Raw genomic sequence first — 18,450 nt, 5'->3', positions numbered from 1 at the left:
TGTTTTTTCTGACCGGGTGATGCCTTCCTGTCTTTCCGTTCAGGACACCAGGCACACAGTTTCGTCTATAGGCAGCGTGTACCTTTTATGGTCACCAGTGGACTATTACTCTTGAGGGACAAATGGCCCGTTATACCAGACCGTTATAAATTAGTGCTATGGTTTTGTTTGTCATCTGTTTTGTTGAGATGCTATTTTCCATCCTTTTGGGAAAAGGCCCCTGAGATGATTTGAGACTAGACCCAATGGTTAAGTTCTTCTGGAAGTCAAAGAAGAGAGAGACATTGTTTACATTCTCCAGTCACATCTTCCTAAGTCTTCTAGTGAATTTGATAAAGAACTGTCAGTAGCTGTGGGTACCAAGTTGTCTGTTTTAGCTGACTTGGTAGAGCTGATAAACTCAGGCCAAGTTTGAAAGCCCACAAAGAGGTCACCTTAAAGAGGACACAAAATCCTGTGTCTCTCTTTTATTAGTGTAAAAACCATTTCTGGATATCCTTGACATTGTGATTGTTTTCCACGGAAGTGCTACCTTCCATGTGAGCTAGCATTGAGCTTTTAAGGGCACTTCCCATTTTACAGGAAGTGTGTGGCCACTGTGGCAGCCTATAGCCCAGGGAGAGATTTTAACTTGCCCAGTTCTCTGAGAGTTTAACATTGTAAAACTGTAATACCTGTGTTCACTAAAAGATCTAAAGACAGAACAAAAGCTCCTCCCCTCCTTTTAATGAAAGCAACACCTGGAGAGTGGCTTCAGCCCCATCATTAACATGCTCTCCCAGCTTCTCCACAGCCTCTCCATAATTTCCTTTTGGCAACTCCATGGCCTCACCACAATGTTTCCCTTAATCTTCCTATTGTCTCTCCTTAGCCTCCCATGGTCCCTCACAGACTCCCCGGAGTACCTTGACTGCATCCTCATGCCTCCTTAGCTGGTCAGCTCTCTGAATCTGGTCATCTCTCCTGGTATCTTCAGCCAGAACCAGAGACTCTTGATGAAAAAGCCTTCATCGTGTTGCTGCTGTGGTTGTCTTAATTTCTTTGAGCATGAACTGTTTAACGATCCTCTCACCAGCAAACCTGCACTTACCTCATCATTCATGGCTAATATGTTTTGAGACCTTGTTTCTGAATTAGAAACAATGGTAATTTGGAGAGTTGCGATTTTAGTGCCTCATCTCTCATGATAGTCTCTCTTGTTTTCTACACCCTATTTGCTCCTTCCCTCCCATCAGTGATGCGTTCCCCCTTTAATTATAGCCTCTGATGATTAGATTGATTCTTTTATTTCCCTTCAGTTTTTTTTTCCAGTTTTGCCTGCATTCGGCAAGGTATGATGATAGTAAGGATTTCCATTAGGGAATCTCTTTGTGCCAGATCGACTTCTCAAGGCTAGAGAAATAAATATTTTCACACGCACGCACACACACACACACACACACACACACACACACACACGTATAAAGAATAATCTTAAATTTGAATTCTATACCAATGTATAAAAATTAAACTTGTTTTGCATCAATATTCAAAATCCTATACCAGTGAATTAAAAATTACCTTGTAAATAACAAGGCCTTAAGTTGAGGAGTAGATTCAATAATCTACTTTTTGTCCTATTATTCCTATATATTTCTGTATTTCCCCTTCTTTCTTATTAGCCCTTATCTCCAAACCTAAGAAAGAAAAAGGGAAAGAGAGACATCCCTGAGTCCAACCTTGTTTTTACTCTGAATAAGAATAATACTAATTTATAACCAACTCCCAATGAAAGTAAACATCTATAGCCCAAGAAAGCAATGACAAACCTACCCAACACCCCTTAAAGGGAAATGGAGTGCCATTCTCTTAAGGTTTCTCCCAGCTTACTTGAGATGAATAATAGCTTTGTGGAGACTCCAATAAAATTGGGGAAATGGCTTAAAAAGCTAGGAATAGCATTTTGTGGTCCAGTTTCTAAATGTTGAGAAATGCCAGGCTTAATTAAAGTCCTGTGGGGGACAGTCTGAATTGCTGGACCAATTAGACTCAGAAGGTCTCTTCGATGCTGTCCTGTTCCAATTAGGAACAGCAAGTGAAGCACTTGGTGCTGGAGCAAGGATGCAGGATGTCAGTGTCCAGCATGCTGAGAGGAATGAATCCTGCCAGGTCTGATGCCATGACAGTGTCTCGTTCTTTTGTTCTGAAAACATATAAGTTCTCACTAGTATTATACAGTCCCAAAATTAGAAAAATATATGAGGTGTGTGTGATGCACAGAACAATTAAGGCTGCTTCTCTGCTCTTTGTATGAGTAGAAGAAAGACATCTGTAAAATTTCATTCATACCACATGAAGAATGTCATCTAATAATGAATTACAGGGATTCTGTAACCAACAAGAAACATTGTCTAACATTGGTGTCTCCGCCAGTCTCAGAGCTATTCCTATGTAGTGGGATTAGCAGTATAAATTACCTGCTTGCTCTGCAGACTGAATCATTCACATTATGATTGTAGCCCCCTACCTCATCCTCATCACCTCCTTCCCCCCTACTTCTCTCATCCCCTCTCACTCCCTACCCTAATCCTCAGAAATGGAAGCCCCCCTCCCCTAACATCTGACCTCAGCAAATCAAATCTCATCTGTACTACCTGTATCCTCTTCCTCTGTGGCCTGGTAAGGCTGCCCTGCCAGGGGAGGAAGTGATCAACATTGGGGGTCGAGAGTCTATGTCAGAAGTAGTCCCTACGCCCCATATTGTGGGACCCACAGCACAGAGACTTTGCTGCTTATTTACTACATCTGAGAAGAGGGTCTACGTCCACATCACCCATGGTCCTTGGTTGGTGTATCAGTCTGTGTATTGTAGTGTGGTTATCCTGAATTCAGTGGCTAACATCTGGTTATGAGTGAATATATGTCGTGTGTGTCTTTCTGGGTCTGTGTTACCTCAATCAGGATGATCTTTTCTAGTTCCATCCATTTGCCTGCAAATTTCAAGAGTTCCTTGTTTTTAATAACTGAGTAGTATACCATTGTATAAATGCACCACAGTTTCTTAATCCATTCTTCGGTTGAGGGACATCTAGGTTGTTTCCAGATTCTGGCTACTTTGAGTAAAGTTACTATGAACATAGTCGAGCAAATGTCCTTATTGTATGGTGGAGCATCTTTTGGGTATATGCCTAGGAGTGGTATGGCTAGGTCTTGAGGTAGAATTATTCCCAGTTTTCTGAGAAAGGGCCACATTGATTTCCAAACTAGCTGTACAAGTTTGCACCCCCACCAGTAATGGAGAAATGTTCCCCTTTTCCCACATCTTTACCAGCATGTGCTGTCACTTAAGTTTTTGATCTTAGCCGTTTGGTTAGGGGTAAGATGGAATCTCAGAGTCATTTTGATTTGTTTTCTCTGATGACTAAGGATGGTGAGCATTTCTTTAAGTGTTTCTCAGCCACTCTTTATTCTTCTGTTTAGAATTCTCTGTTTAGCTCTGTACACCATTTCTTAATTGGGTTAATTGGTTTGGTGGTATTTAATTTCTTGAGTTCTTCATTTATTTTGGATATTAGCCCTTGGTTTGATGTAGGGTTGGTGAAGATCTTTTCTCAGTCTGTAGCCTGCCATTTTGTTCTGTTGACAGTGTCCTTTGCTTTTTTAAAAAATATTTTATTAATTTATTCATATTACATCTAAATTGTTAGCCCATCCCTGGTATCCTCCCATTCCTCCCTCCTTCCCGCTTTCCCCCTACTCCTCTCCCCTATGTCTGTGACTGAGGGGGACCTCCTCCCCTTGTATATGCTCATAGGGTATCAAGTCTCTTCTTGGTAACTTGCTATCCTAGTGTCCTTTGCCTTATAGAATCTTTTCCATTTCATGAGGTCCCATTTATTAATTGTTGATCTTAGAGCCTGAGCTGTTGGTGTTCTGTTCAGGAAGTTGTCTCCTGTACCAATGAGTTCAAGGCTCCTCCCATTTTTTCCTCTAATAGAGTTAGTGTGTCTGGTTTTATATTGAGGCCTTTAATCCATTTGGACTTTAGTTTTGTGCAGGGTGATATATATGGATCTATTAGCCATCCAGTTAGATCAGCACCATTTGTTGAAGATGCTGGTTTTTTCCCATTGTATGGATTTGGCTTCTTTGTAAAAAAAAAAATTAAGTGTCCATAGGTATGTGAGTTTATTTCTGGGTCTTTGATTTGATTCTACTGATCAGCCAGCCTATTTCTATGCACGAATAGCAATCTTAAGCACAATTTATTTATTTTTATCTTCCATATGATGTATTTTGAATAAATTACTTGTTAAAATATGACTCCTGTTTAGTGAATATTCAAGTGAATAGATACTTTGCTCTCTGAAAAGAATATCTTTATAATTGTAAAATATGGGTTATTAGGGTTGGAGAGGTTGCTTAGTGGTTATGAGGACTTGCTGCTCTTGTAGAAGACATAGGTTCAGTATCCAATACCCATATGGCATCAAATAACCTATGCTACTCCAGATACAGGGACTCCAGTGCTTGCTTCTGCTCTCCATGTGTACAAAATATAGTGTCCATATATACATGCAGCCAAAATACTTATGCTCATAAAATGAAAATATATAAATCTTTGAAAACAAAATATGGGTTATCATTGATTTTCAACTGTGTAACTCAAGTGTTAGAATTTATAGTTTTAGCCAAAGATGTCAAAGCAGGTCTAAAAGGCAAGGTTTGCTATAGATTTAGCTCCTTATCAACAGGCGCACCATAGGCACCTCTCGTTCATTTCTCATGTGGATTCCCGGCCTCACGCATAATGGATAAGTGCTTAATCATGGGCTGCCTCCCAGCTGCTGCTGTGAACTCTCAGAGAAGGACCCATCATATTACGCAAGTCTATCCTACAGTGTAGCTTTATCCATATGAACATCTATGAGTAGTAAAGAAATATTCTCACCAGGAGGCAGTGGCACATGGTTTTAATTCCAACACTTGGGAGGCAGAGGCAGGCAGATCTCTCTGAGTTTGAGGCCAGCCAGGTCCATAGAGTGAGTTCCATGACAACCAAGGCTGAAACAGAGAAACCCTACACAGAAAGAGAAAGAGAGAGAGAGAGAGAGAGAGAGAGAGAGAGAGAGAGAGAGAGAGAGAGAGAAGCAAAAGAAATATTCTCAGTGCTCAAGTTATGAAGCAACAGAACATCAATTTTCTGTGTTTGAGGATGACGGGGTCCTGAGCATTTATACAACTATAGAGTTAGAATTGGTTTCTACACCAGATCTTCTTCCAGAGGATGAGCCACATGTACTTCATTTTGAGTGAATTCATCAGCGGATCCAGTCAGCAGCCTGTCTTATTCTTCCTGTAAGATAGAGTGGCATTAATTACCTAAGATGTCCAGGCCTTCGCTCAGTGTGGGAGGTCCTGTTTGGTGACTGTTCCTCTTCAGTAGGACCCTGTAACTGACAAAGTTGGAATTACTGTTCTGTTGTTAAGAAAACGAGTTTATTTTACTATGAGAGGTTTTCTGTTTTTAAGTGTTTTAATAATAAAGTTTATAAAAATAATAAAGAAGATTGAGATGGTAGAATTATATGAGAAAACACCACTTTTGTCCTGAGAACGAATGGTTGTTCTTGTTGCTTTCCTCTACCCACTAGAATTCCCTGCATTGAATATGATGTGGTCTTATTTCACAGAAAGTTTACAAAGAAGATTTTGAGAAGGAGATTAAGGGAAGGTCCTCACTAGATCTGGACAAGACGCCTGCATTTCTACACGTGAAGTACATTACCAACCTGATGAGGGAGGTATGGCTTTGCAAGTTCACGTCAGATGTCACAGAAGAGGGAAACTGAAGAAGTGACCCCAGAAACATCTGCTTAGCAATCCTCTACTAGTTGTATATTTGAGATATGAACTCCTTATTCTGGCCATCACTATCAAGGCCTTGCATTTTCTTAACATAGAAAAGTGTAAGTTAATATGTCTATTTACTGTTGAAGGAAGAAATTATTCAGATTTTCTGGGAAAACCTGGAAGATATTCTACTTTTGCATTGTGATTCTAGCTCAGAAGGTCTGTGAATACTTAGAAGCAGCTGGATTTTACAAAAAAAAAAAAAAGAAAGCTTGATTCTCTCTTATCATCCATGCATATAATATATAATATATTTATACAATATATTATATTTCTGAAATAAAATGTTACACACACACACACACACACACACACACACACACACACACACACACACACACAGTCTCAGGGATCTGCAGCACAATGGATAAGCCTTGTCCTGAGAGAACCACATTTAAAAAAGATTTTTTTTGTTTATTTTTCAAGAGAACGTTTCTCTGTGTAGCCACAACTCTGTATGTCCTGGAACTCGCTGTTTAGACCAGGCTGGCCTTGAACTCACAGAGATCCACCTGCTTCTGCCTCCCAGTGCTGGGATTAAAGGCATGTGACACCACTGCCCAGCTGAGAAAACCACTTTCTTGAAAGCTAGGTTTTCTTTGTTATCATAAAACATATCCTATAAGAAGCTTTAAGCTTTGAATTTTTAATCTTAATTTTTAATTATGTGTACATGTGTGGGTTTGTGGACATGAGTGCAGTGTCTATGGAGGCCTGAGGAGGGCATCAGGTCCCCCAGAACTGAAGGTGTGACCACTCAACTGGGAAGCTGCTAACTCAAGTCCTCTGGATGAGCAGTACATATTCTTAACTGCTGAATCATCCCTCCAGCTTTTTGGGCAGTTTTCCTTGTAGCATCATGACATTTGATATCAGAAATGAAGTTTTCATATGGGAAAGAAAGTCTGAATATATGATTTATTCAAAAGTTCTTTCAGTTCTGAATAGGGAAAATTATAGAGTTAGCATATAGACCAGAATAACTCATTACTATTTTTTGCTCTTATCTCCATAGAAATTTTCTTGATAATTTAATTAAAATTTGGTTCGCAATATATTAAAATTGTTGAACATTAAATTTTTTAACTTTAATAAGTCAACATATTATACTTGTGCTTAAACACTTTAAAAACTTAATCCATTTCCCCCAAGTGGCTCAAAGCTAACTCTACTGTGACATGTTCATTTAAATGATTATATGTTAATGCAATCTAGAATATAATGTATAAGTAAAATATGCCTATGAAAAGAAAAGTGAAGTCTTACTCTTAGACCAGTGGAATGAGTTGAAGCCTGATTTCCATCTGGAGGCGTCTCATTGTGAACTCTTAATAAGCAAATGACAGCTGGCTTTTGCCATCTAAGTGACATAAGAAATTACTGTGACTTCCTGGAATAGCAATATAGCTTCTATACGATGTCTCTTTTCCTTTTTTTTTTTTTTTCCTTTCACTTCTCATTCTTGTAAATTTTCTTTGAAACTGAGAACAAGTAAATGGCATTGCCTTGTTATTGGTCTCCATTTGTCTGCATGTCAAAGCAGGACCTTCCAATCATTTGCATACAGGTGACAAAGTGAGGTTAGTCTTTGACTGTTTCCCTTTATTGCTTTTTTCTTTCTTAATGGGAAAAAATACAATGCAAATTCTTTCAAAGGAAGTTTTCAGAACAATAATGCTATGAGTTTCTTATAACTAAAACATAGTTGGAAACATTTTGGCCTTTGGGTTCTGAATGTCTGAAGAGGATAGGGAAAGGCCCACAAAACCATTCATTGGAGCAGGCAGCTTGAGGCTACTTTAACAAATATAGACTGTGTATACTCAGTAGACTGAGTGGTTTCAAATCAAACAGTTCTGGTTCTGAAAACAAAGAAGCTCCAAATCAAGGTGCTGGTGGACTTGGCTCCAGGTGAGAGGCCAGTTCTGCTTAACGATGGCTGCTTTCTCTGTCACTAGACTAGAGGAACAAAGGAAAAATGGTCTCTTTTCCTATAGCGCCTTTAACCTCACTGTGGGCCCTACCTTCATAACTGCATCGAAACCCAGTTACTTCCCGAGGGAGCTGGGCCTTCAACACGTGGAGTTTGGGAGGGACACAAGTATTTCGTTCATAATGGCTGTGGCTAATCTTTTACTTAGTTACATAGAGATAGCTAATTGAAAAGCCTCTTGGTTGCTTAACACAATTATACATTTCTGCATCTTAGCCCCTAGCTGTAAATGGAGTCTATGTTCCTTACTTTATGGTTTTATATTGCTATGTAGGGTCTCCCAAATCTCATTTAAGACTCATGCTTGATGTAAGGCCTTTGGCTGCTGCAATATTTGGCCTGATTTCCGCCCCATTGGAAATGGAGGCTAAGTTACTCAAAGGCTTCCTAAAGGTCACAAGACCAAATTAGTAGAAAGGTTGTGACTTTCATTCAAGGTCATCTGACTGAGAACTATTTATAAAATCACTGGTAAGCTCCACAATGTCTCCTAAAGCTATTGCTTGATCAGAAGTCAGGCTAATTTAAAGATACATGATTTAAAAACACAGGGGGTGGGTGTTGGCATGACATGAACTCCAGAATTAACTGAAACCTGATTTCTTATCATTAAAGGGAATTATATCTGCTGTTTAGCAAAACAGTCATAAAATAAAACTTGATTTGATGGAACAAAGTATTGTTTTTTTACAGTGCAAGGAATTAAGGAAATAAATAATTCATCAGTAGAAAGTAAGTAATATACAAGCGTCTGTATAAAGCAGCTGTGTTTACTTAAAATATAGTATCGAACATTGGGATCAGCTGGCAGAATGCTTGATTAGCATGCACAAAGGCCTGGTGGCCATTCCAGCACCACATAAGATGAGGTTGGAAGTCCGCACCCATAATCCCAGCACTCTGAAGTAGGGGAGAGAGGTCCGACTGTCAAGGCTGTATTTGTCGACTTGTGATTTCTAGGCCAGCCTAGGGTGTGTGAGACTCTATCTAAAACTTTAAAAATATGATATGAAGACATACATTCAATTGCTAATCTGATTATGTGCATTTCTTTACCTGTGTTTATGTATCTGCATTATAAGATTGATCTTCCATGTAGAGTTATAGGAGAAAAGTGTAATGAAAAAAGCATTGTATATTTTGTACTCTGATATAAAATGGCCCATATTGACATACAAATACTACACTAATCGTTTTAAAAATAAAATGAGTGAATGAGAAAAAAAAAGACATACATTCAAAGTCTTCATTATGAATTTCAAGGAAAAAAATTTAAAAGATATTTGAATAAAATACAATCTTAAAACCACCTCTGGCTAAAGCAAGCTTTGGCTTTGTAATTCTTTCCAGTACGTTCTGTTAGAAGTTCACATCAAATAGTCATTTTGTAAATCACTTCAAATAATAAGAAATATATATATATATATATATATATATATATATATATATATATATATATATTTAAGATTTTTCCCCAACTTTTAAAGGGAAGATATCTTTTTTTTTTTTTAAGTTCAGTATGATGCCAAAAGACACTGGGAGAAAGGCTGAAACAGGGGTAATAGTGGATGCCACTTTGAGTTTGGTAAAGGAGAAAATGAAATGTCAATGAAAAAATAGGCGAGAATGTTCAGTGTCTAATTTTTTCCTCCCTAGCAATATTTTCTCCTGTCTGTGGTCTCCAGAAGACATGTACACTGGCATTTGAGCTAAAGTAATTGCTGCGATACCTTCAAAATGAAATATTCTGTTCTTGTCTTATAGAAAGAATATAAAAAAGATTTGGAAAATGAAATAAAAGGGAAAGGAATGGAACTTAGCTCAGAAGTTCTTGATATTCAGAGAGCAAAGCGAGCATCTGAAATGGCCAGCGAGGTGAGTGACTTCATCCAGCAGCTCAGAATGAGAGCAGGTCAGCTGCTTTCCTCACCTGACATCGCTTTTCCAAGGGTTCTGTGTGGCACAGCTCATGTGTGTAGATGGTAATAAACAGCCATGTCTTAACATGAAAAGATAATCTCATCCTCACAATCTTTTGATAGGCTGTGGAGAAAAATGGTCACTTTAGAGAAATACGGGTCATCAGCAAAATATTCCTATGAGATGTGACCTGATGATTTGAAAGCAAGGAGAGGGAAAACGATGGGGCAGGCGGTGTGGCCTTGTGTCCTGGCAGCAGCTGCAGCTGAGAAGCTTGTGTGTCTTGTTCTTTAAGCAGCACACATCTCTGGTTTTCATCTGGTTGCTAAGAGTGATAAACCTCCGGATGGAGGAAAGTCGTTGCTTCTCACTTCATATGCACTTTATAAGAAGAAATTAAATGTCCAGTGTCAGTCTCCCATTCCTTATACTGTCATTACTGTGGTGTCACACAGTGGCTTTGACATCCGTAGTGTTTAAAAAGCTATATATACACCTGGCTCCTCAGGAGTCCAACACCCAGCTGGCCTCAGGCACCTAGTTAGAGCCTGGCTTCCTCGGCTTTGACCGCACCTACTCTGACCTAAGATCCTTACTACAGGTGCCTGACCAATATGGCCTCCAACAGCTGGTAAGAAACCCAGCCTCAGGCCTGTCCACTCTGGTTGAATTCCGAAATCAAAAGACACCGACTAGCCCACTGAATTAGCAACAGTGCCTAACTTTTTGTTTTCTACAAGGAAGAAACCTCACTTTCTTGACTAGGTACTACCTTAGAATGAAAGATAGAGAAAAGTATTCTACAAGCAGGCACAGCTGTTCTGAACTAAGGCAAAAAAGACTTCAAGCCAAAACTAATCAGGAGAGACAAAGAAGGCCACTTCATTTCAATCCACCAAGGGACATTGATTCTAAACATGAGTCCACCAAAGCTGGCTGCACCCAACTTCATAAAGCAAACAGTATTAGGCAGTAAGCCACAGATTAACTCCAATAAATAGGTGACTTCAATATATACTTTCACCAATGGACAGAATATAATCAGGGAAACATTGGAGCTAATGGATACATACTTACAGAACATTTTGCCCAAACACTGCATAACATACATACCCCTCCCCACCCATTATACCACACAGGTTTCTGTAAAACAGAGAATATATTGACCCAGAAAGGAAATTTCAACAAATTTAGGAAAACTGAAATAACCCCATGTGTTCTATCTGACCACAATCAAGTAAAGCTTAATCAATAAAAACAAAAGAAATACCAGAATATATAAAAACTCATAGAGATTAAACTACTCAACTGTCAGGTATTTGAACTATTGATAAAATTAAGGAAGAAACAGAAAAGTTCTTGGAATTAGATAAAAAAATGAAAATATTGCTTACTAAAATCTCTTAGATAAAATGAAAAAACCAAAGTCCTATGGAAGTTAATGTATTGTTCTGGGCACTTACATTAAAAATGAGATGTACTTCAAAGAGATAATTTAATAATGCACTCAAAAGGTCTGGGAAAACAGAACAAACCAAACTGAAAGCAGTAGATGGAAAAAAATAATTGAAACCAGGGCGGAAATTGAAGAAGTGGAGACAAATATGCAAACAAGCCAACACAAAGAACCAATGACACAAGGAGGAGTACATTCTTTGAAAAGATAAACAAGATGGCCAAACCTGAGTCAAATTACCTAAAAGAAAGAAAAGATCCAAATTAATAAAATTAGAGATGATAAGGAGACATTACAACAAACTGAAGAGAGGCACACATGGCAAAAAGCATTCACTATGACCAAGGTGGCTTTATCCCAGAGATGCAAGGATGGTTTAACATATGCAAATTGATAAATGTAATAAAACATGAAAATGGACTTAAACATGAAATGCCTGATCATCTTTGTAGATAGAGAAAAATTCTTTTGACAAAATCTAACATCCCTTCATAGTAAAGACCTAGAGACAACAGGATTGAGAGAATATATCTCGACATTGTGAAGGTTGCTATATGCGTCAAAAGCATAGCATTTCTGCTAAATAGAGAAAACCTCAAAGCAATTCTACTAAAATCAGAAGCAAGACAGGCCACTGTCTCCTTCCGAGTTCAATACTGCACTTGAAAGTTGGCTAGAAAGATAGGACGAGAGCAGGAAATAAAGGGGATGCACATAAGTAAAGAAGTCAAAATATTCCTGTTTGCATTCTTTACAGAAATAGAAAAAAATCTTGAAATTCACAGGCAAACAGTCAAGACTGCTAGTGTCTGCACAATCTGCTTTAGTTGCAGCATTGTGCGCAGTCTTCATTGAGGGGTCAGTCTTGTTATTTCGTGTCAGTTACATCTGGGAAGTTTACTTTATACTTACAATGGCAGGTCCAGTTGGAAAATTGAGTGACAAGATGGCACTAGGAAAAGCAACAGAGCAGGCCTTGGCGAGGGTGGAGGGCAAGAGCAGAGAATGCCAACCCCCTGCTCCTAAGCTCCATTGATGCTGGGCTGTGTTGCTGCCTCATTCCCTTCAGTGTGGATCTCATGGGGGGCAATGCTTATCCCTATTTCACAGACAGGTGGGGATGGTAGGAATCAGCTGTAGTGTCGCTGGCTCAGTTGTTGAGTGCTCTGACCTCATTATCGGTTGTTCTTCTGATAGTATGAACCAATCTGCATCCTTTTGCCTGTCTCTCAGCCTCTAAGACAGCACTCCATGAACACTCTCACTGGACAATTGCCTTCCTATCAGTATAAAATCATCTCTAGTGAGAATAGCAGTTCTAATCGTGTCTTCCCCCACCCCCACCAAACACTTAGATCTGGGTGATCACACATGGTAAAAAGCATTGCATTCTCTTGGAGATTAGTCCTTTATAGTTTTCTTTCTTCATAAGTATGTGGGGGGCGTGGTGGGGTAGTGTGTGCCTTTATGTATGTGTATTGTGTTTACATATGTGTGAGTGTACATGTGTATGGTACATGGCCGGAGGTTGATGTTGAGCGTCTGCTGTTCTGCTTTATTAACTGAGGGTCTCTGCTGAACAAGTGCTTACTGATTTGTCTAGACTAGTCCATGTAGTTCTGGAAGATCTAAACTCTGATCCTGATGCTTCTATGGCAAGCTCTGTTGGATATAACATTATCCACTGAGCCATCTCGCCGCAGCCCTCTCTCGATCACTTAATAATGCTTAGGGTTTTTTTTGTTGTTTGTTTTGTTTTGTTGGTCCATGTTGCCCACAGACTGACTAAGTTGTGTTGAATGTTGCTTTAACAGAAAGAATACAAGAAGGACTTGGAGGTGGAAATTAAAGGGAGGGGAATGCAAATCGACGCCGATACCCTTGAAATACAACGTGCGAAAAAAGCTGCCAAGATCGCCAGTGAGGTGAGTGGGGAGGGTCACACAGACCTCCAAACCCCGTCTTTGTATTCAGTGAGTCATATCAGCAGCTGGATCAGTGCGTGGAAGCTCGCAGAGCTCTGTGGGCCGGTTTGACAGCTTGGAATGGAGTGTGTTTCAAGTCATGATGATTATTTGGAAATTTATAGTTCCTACTTCGCTCATAGCCTTTAAACACATCAAAGGAAGCTTGGAAAAAGGCATTCTAATAGATCGCACACACATGCACTCACGCACAGACACATACCGAGGCACATTTTATTACTATAAAACAACACATTCCATGTTAATCTAGGGTTGATAAATTCTTTTATAGTCTATTTTCTATAGGATAGCTCATACTCTGCTTGGCATATTTGTGTTTCCAACATTTTGAGGAAAACATACAAATATTGCAGTTTTAATGTGAGTATAATCTTTGTTTCTGTGTGATTGTGTTTAGAAGACATCCTTTGTTGGCTTTATGTCTGTGCTTGAGATTTCTAGAATCAGCTCTTGGGATAAGATATGTCTTGAATGGCCATGTTCGTTTGTTCATTCATCCATGCATTCATTCATTCACTCAAACTGCATTTAAGGTTTACTTAAGTCTCTGTATATATAAGATCATGTTTGATCTTGGGAACTATGACAGAGACTTAGGTGGACATGTTTAAGTCTTTCTACAATGTCAGCATATATTGAATTATAAATTCATAAGGTTGAGCAGTTTCAATGGCAATAATTTATAATAAAATCCACCCATCTTGATAGCTTGGACAAGGTGAATGAAAGTCCTTTATTCAAATGTTAATTCCTGCTAACTTTCATATACCACACACACACAGTATATGTGTGCATATGTATTTGTGTATATATGTATACATACATGTATATATAGATAAAATTATATATATATATATATATATATATATATATATATATAAATGAATACAAGTAAAAAAAGACTACAGCAGAGTTCAAAGTTCAAAAGGTTTTAGAAGTGGACTAAGAGTCTGTGTAGGTGAAAAATAAACCAGATCAGTGTAGAGAGGCAGCTGCTGGTGAAGCTGTTGGTAGAGTTGAAGTGAGATTTGAGAGCAAAGCTACAGAAATCAGAGGGGTAAAAGGCAAAACTGGGTCAGGAGTGGAAAAAGGGTCAGGAGCAGGAAACAGCTGGTCAGGTTCAGGTCCAGATGGGGTTAACAGGTAGATGAAGAGGCAGTTGGGTAGCTGTGTCAAGCAGCCAGGAGCTGAGCCATTGGAGGGAGTCCTTGATCACAGATGCATACCAGGTATGAAATTATGAACTGGGTGGGGCCGTTTCCCCACAGAGTTAGCTATCTATCACTTATCAAGTCCAGGTGAGAGCATGACAGCTTTGCTCAAGCTGGTGTGTCCATTACTTCTTGATTTTCACTGGTATAATTTTAACACACACACACACACACACACACACACACACACACACACACACACACACGCACATGCATGCCACTAGTAGGCTGACTCCCTTTCCAGTCTCTGGAATAAGCCATTGTTCAGTGTGTGCTGGATGAGTGATGCCTCATAAAGGGTGTGGTTTTGGGGTCCACCGAGGGGCCACAGTCAGAACATACTCAACAACTTCTTGTAGAATGGAATGTCTGAGGATGAGCCAGAGCCCCAAAAGCCAGTTTTATAAAATGTGGAGTTGCTTAGAGTAGGGCAAAGCATAATTTCAACAGTTACAGTAAATTCCTAACCTGGATTCCGTTTCAATTCTTGACCTATAAGGTGCATCTTTTTGTTTGTTTGTTTGTTTGCTTTTTGCCACAACAGCTATACTTTTATGAACTTTTAAAATGGTGAGCCAGAAACTGCATCCACTATTAGCTCACTTTAGCAGATTAGAGTGTATTGCAGCAGGGTGGGGATCCAGGGCTAGAAAAAGGAGAAAAGGAGCTTTTGAAATTATTATCATTGGAGTGACTGGTCAAGCCAACTGAAAGCATCCTTCTAGAGCAAGGAATATGGAATGTATAGAAACTTAGAATTTCATCCATCTGCCTAGTAGTAGGCTTAAATATTTAATTACTCATATTTGTACACTGACTAGGTTTTTTAAAAAAATATATACTAGGATAATAGTATGAATTTAGTTAGTGACAGCTGAGGGGACAATAGGCTTAAGGAGTCAGCTATGTTCTACATGACCCAGGGAGAGTGTGGAGATGCTATCATCTTTGTACTCTAGGTAACTCATTTACATATTATCTTAATTACTGTTGGTCCATCTTGTCAAATTGACAGGCTCTTAAATCCTTTGCAGGTAAAATTTGAGATTTTGCTATTGACTTTTAATATACAAAGCAGGGTTTAAAAATAATGTGAATCTGATGTGTTGTTATGTCAGTGTCCTCCAATAGTTAAACTTGTACCATTTCTGTGGCTTAACTGTGTGACTTTCTATAGCCAACAAGATATCAGCAAATTGGACAAAGGCTCTCCTGATACATGTGTGTCCTTGAAATGAAGCACATGTGTTTTCTTTGAATGAAGCTGTTATCATGTGCTGTTTTAAACCCTCCAAGTCTGCAGGTGTTTTGTTCATACAGTGATGAAGTTGCCTAGTGACACTGTTTTCAGAATGAGCCCTGTCATTCTAAAAGGTTGTATGGCTCAGTTTCCCTTCCTGACCTAGTTTCCAGACAGGGTGTGTCTGTGGTCATTTATATCCAGGAAGAAAAGGAAAGATTCTACTGATACCTCCATGATAAAGGAAGTGCACCCATCCCTGAACTAACCACATAGACCCAAGGATGGGACAGAATGGTTTGCTTAAGCCCCAAAGGGTCCAGACACTTAGGCCAATATTATATAAACCTAGTGGTTGAGAATGGAAATGTAGCAAGTTGCAATAATTGAGAATAGCACAGTCTTATAGTCACAGTATTGATCACCAACTAAACTATATAGTCTCCAGTAAATTTTCAAGTTTATCATTGGAATACAAAAATTTCCCCAATGTAGTTCTGTACTTTTCCTTAGTGCAGCTTAGTAGACAAAACCTTCTGGTTATGTATACATGTGTTACTGTACATCAGACTTCTATCTTGTTATATATAAATAAAAGAATAAGGTCTAATCCAGCTTTAGAACGGGGTAGTCCTGATGTCAGAATGACACCAAGTTTTCTTGGCACCATTTTGAAATGATTGCAGAGCACTGTGTGTTTCATTTTCTACAGAAAGACTATAAACGAGATCTGGAGACGGAAATTAAAGGGAAAGGAATGCAGGTCAGCACGGACACCCTGGATGTTCAGAGAGCCAAGAGGGCATCTGAGATGGCCAGCCAGGTAAGGCTGGTGTGAGCACCGAGGCTCTGGCAAGAGTGCAAATGCCCCTTTGCTGTTAAAGCAGTGCATACATGGCAACGTGGCCCCCAAGGGTGAAGCAGAACTGAGGTTATTTTCTGTTCTTTTAGAAGCAATATAAGAAAGACTTGGAGAATGAAATTAAGGGGAGAGGAATGCAAGTGAATATGGACATCCCAGACATGCTTCGAGCCAAGAGAGCATCTGAAATCTACAGCCAGGTTGGTAGAGGATGATGCCACTTTGCAGTAATGTACTAATGTACTCTAATTCTGTCACTATGTGCTTCTAGAGGGTGTTTTCCCTTCCATCTTCTGAAGACATTGCCTTCAAAGTTAGTGCACTTTTATTAAGACCCCCCTCGACCAAACTTGACTTGCATGTCTAATTAGGACAGTGGCTATAGATTCAATTTAGTAGCCATTATGAAGTGCCAAAGTCCCTCATGGGTTCCCCTCTTTTGAGGCCAAGAACATTTTGACCTTATTTTTGTTTTTAAATCCACTGCATATTTGCATTGTATATTTGTCCATAGGACAGAAAAATAAATCTAAAAATCTTTTATTTTTATTTTACAAGGAGCAACATTTTAAATAGCTCTCAGTGAAGCAAAGTAACTAAAAATGAGAAGCTCTAAGTTTTCATGGTAAAACTTATTGCCAAATAAATATACCTGTCACATATTCTGCAAAAATTTTAAAAACTGGGTGTGAATAAGGGTGGTTGTATTCTCAGAAGGATGGATATTACATGTTTTCTCACATATAAAGAATCTGGATTTAAACACACACACACACACACACACACACACACACACAGACACACAGACACACAGACACATAGACACACACACAGGAAAGGGAAGCTGTGTGTAGAAGAAAGAACTGAATGAAAGAGGAAGAAGAACTCAGTGGGCAATAATGATGAATGAAAGATATATACTGCTTCTTTTGAAAAACATAAATATGAGAAAGATAATATCTCAAGAGAATGTATTTATAGAGGAACAGGATGGCTTACGAAATCTGATTTGGATGAAAACATATATGATTTAATCATATCCTTGCTGTAAAATTACCTGAATGAAAAACATGAAATCGTTCTAGAAGTGATGAAAGTAATTTCAACCCAAACTGGGCACATTTGTTCAAATTCTGGCTAAGGCAAAGCAGTGTTGGTGTGAGTTGGTTTGTGGTGGGAGTTGTCAGGGTGGTGGAGTGGGAACGTGGGGGGATCTGTTCGCTCCTCAGCTGCCTAAGACGGTGCAGCAGTTAGAATGGTCTTAAAGGTCATTAAAGAGCCCCCGTTCTTCATGCTGCATGGAGACAGTGAACTTGGGGACACTGGCTGTATCTACATAAACTGAGTGCAAGTCTTAAGGAAGTCCATGAAACACGCAAATGGAAACACAAGTCAGTAGTGAAACGCAGCTGCCTTTGCGCCCTTCCTCACTGCTTGATAAGTGAGTGTGTGCTTCACAGTTGCCTGCACTCTCTAGAGTGCCTGAGTTGAGTCTCACTTCCCGTGCTCACTGGTTGGTGCCTCAGCTTCCCCATTGGATAAAGATATCTGTTTGTGGGATTGATGGAATAAGTAAATGTGTTGGGTATTTAATACGATGTCAATGGTATCATAACATAAACCCAGGTTTTATTAAAGGAGCTCGTTGTAGCTTACTTACTGGAGAGGAACTTGAGATGTTTAATAATCTTAACTACAAGGACACAGAGGGCTCAGGAGCCCCACAAGAAGACCATCAGGGCTGATGGATCTGGACCCAGGGGGACCTGCACAAACTGCTGTACCAACCAAGGACAATGAATGCAGTAAACTTAGACCCCCCTGTTCAGTTCTAGCCAATGGACAGCTCATTCTCCATGGTTGTGGGCAGAGCAGGGACTGCCTCTGACAT

At 39.3% G+C, this 18,450-nt stretch overlaps 1 protein-coding gene across 11 annotated transcripts in view; it reads left to right on the top strand.

The window, feature by feature from the left end:
• Positions 1–18,450, top strand: part of NEBL (nebulette) — a 362,420-nt gene that overhangs the window by 298,721 nt on the left and 45,249 nt on the right. For 9 of the 11 annotated variants that reach the window (XM_084782452.1, XM_084782451.1, XM_084782450.1 and 6 more), the window contains 5 exons: positions 5,673–5,783; positions 9,650–9,760; positions 13,076–13,186; positions 16,410–16,520; positions 16,649–16,759. The exons of the other annotated variants lie outside the window; for them this stretch is intronic. In XM_084782452.1, coding sequence (XP_084638578.1) covers positions 5,673–5,783; positions 9,650–9,760; positions 13,076–13,186; positions 16,410–16,520; positions 16,649–16,759 — 555 coding nt within the window. The remainder of the gene's footprint in view (positions 1–5,672; positions 5,784–9,649; positions 9,761–13,075; positions 13,187–16,409; positions 16,521–16,648; positions 16,760–18,450) is intronic. 11 annotated transcript variants of the gene reach the window in all.

Source organism: Acomys minous, assembly GCF_964271855.1.
Source record: "Acomys minous genome assembly, chromosome: 5".
Classification (NCBI taxonomy): domain Eukaryota; kingdom Metazoa; phylum Chordata; class Mammalia; order Rodentia; family Muridae; genus Acomys; species Acomys minous.
This window is presented reverse-complemented; position numbering and strand designations above follow the sequence as displayed.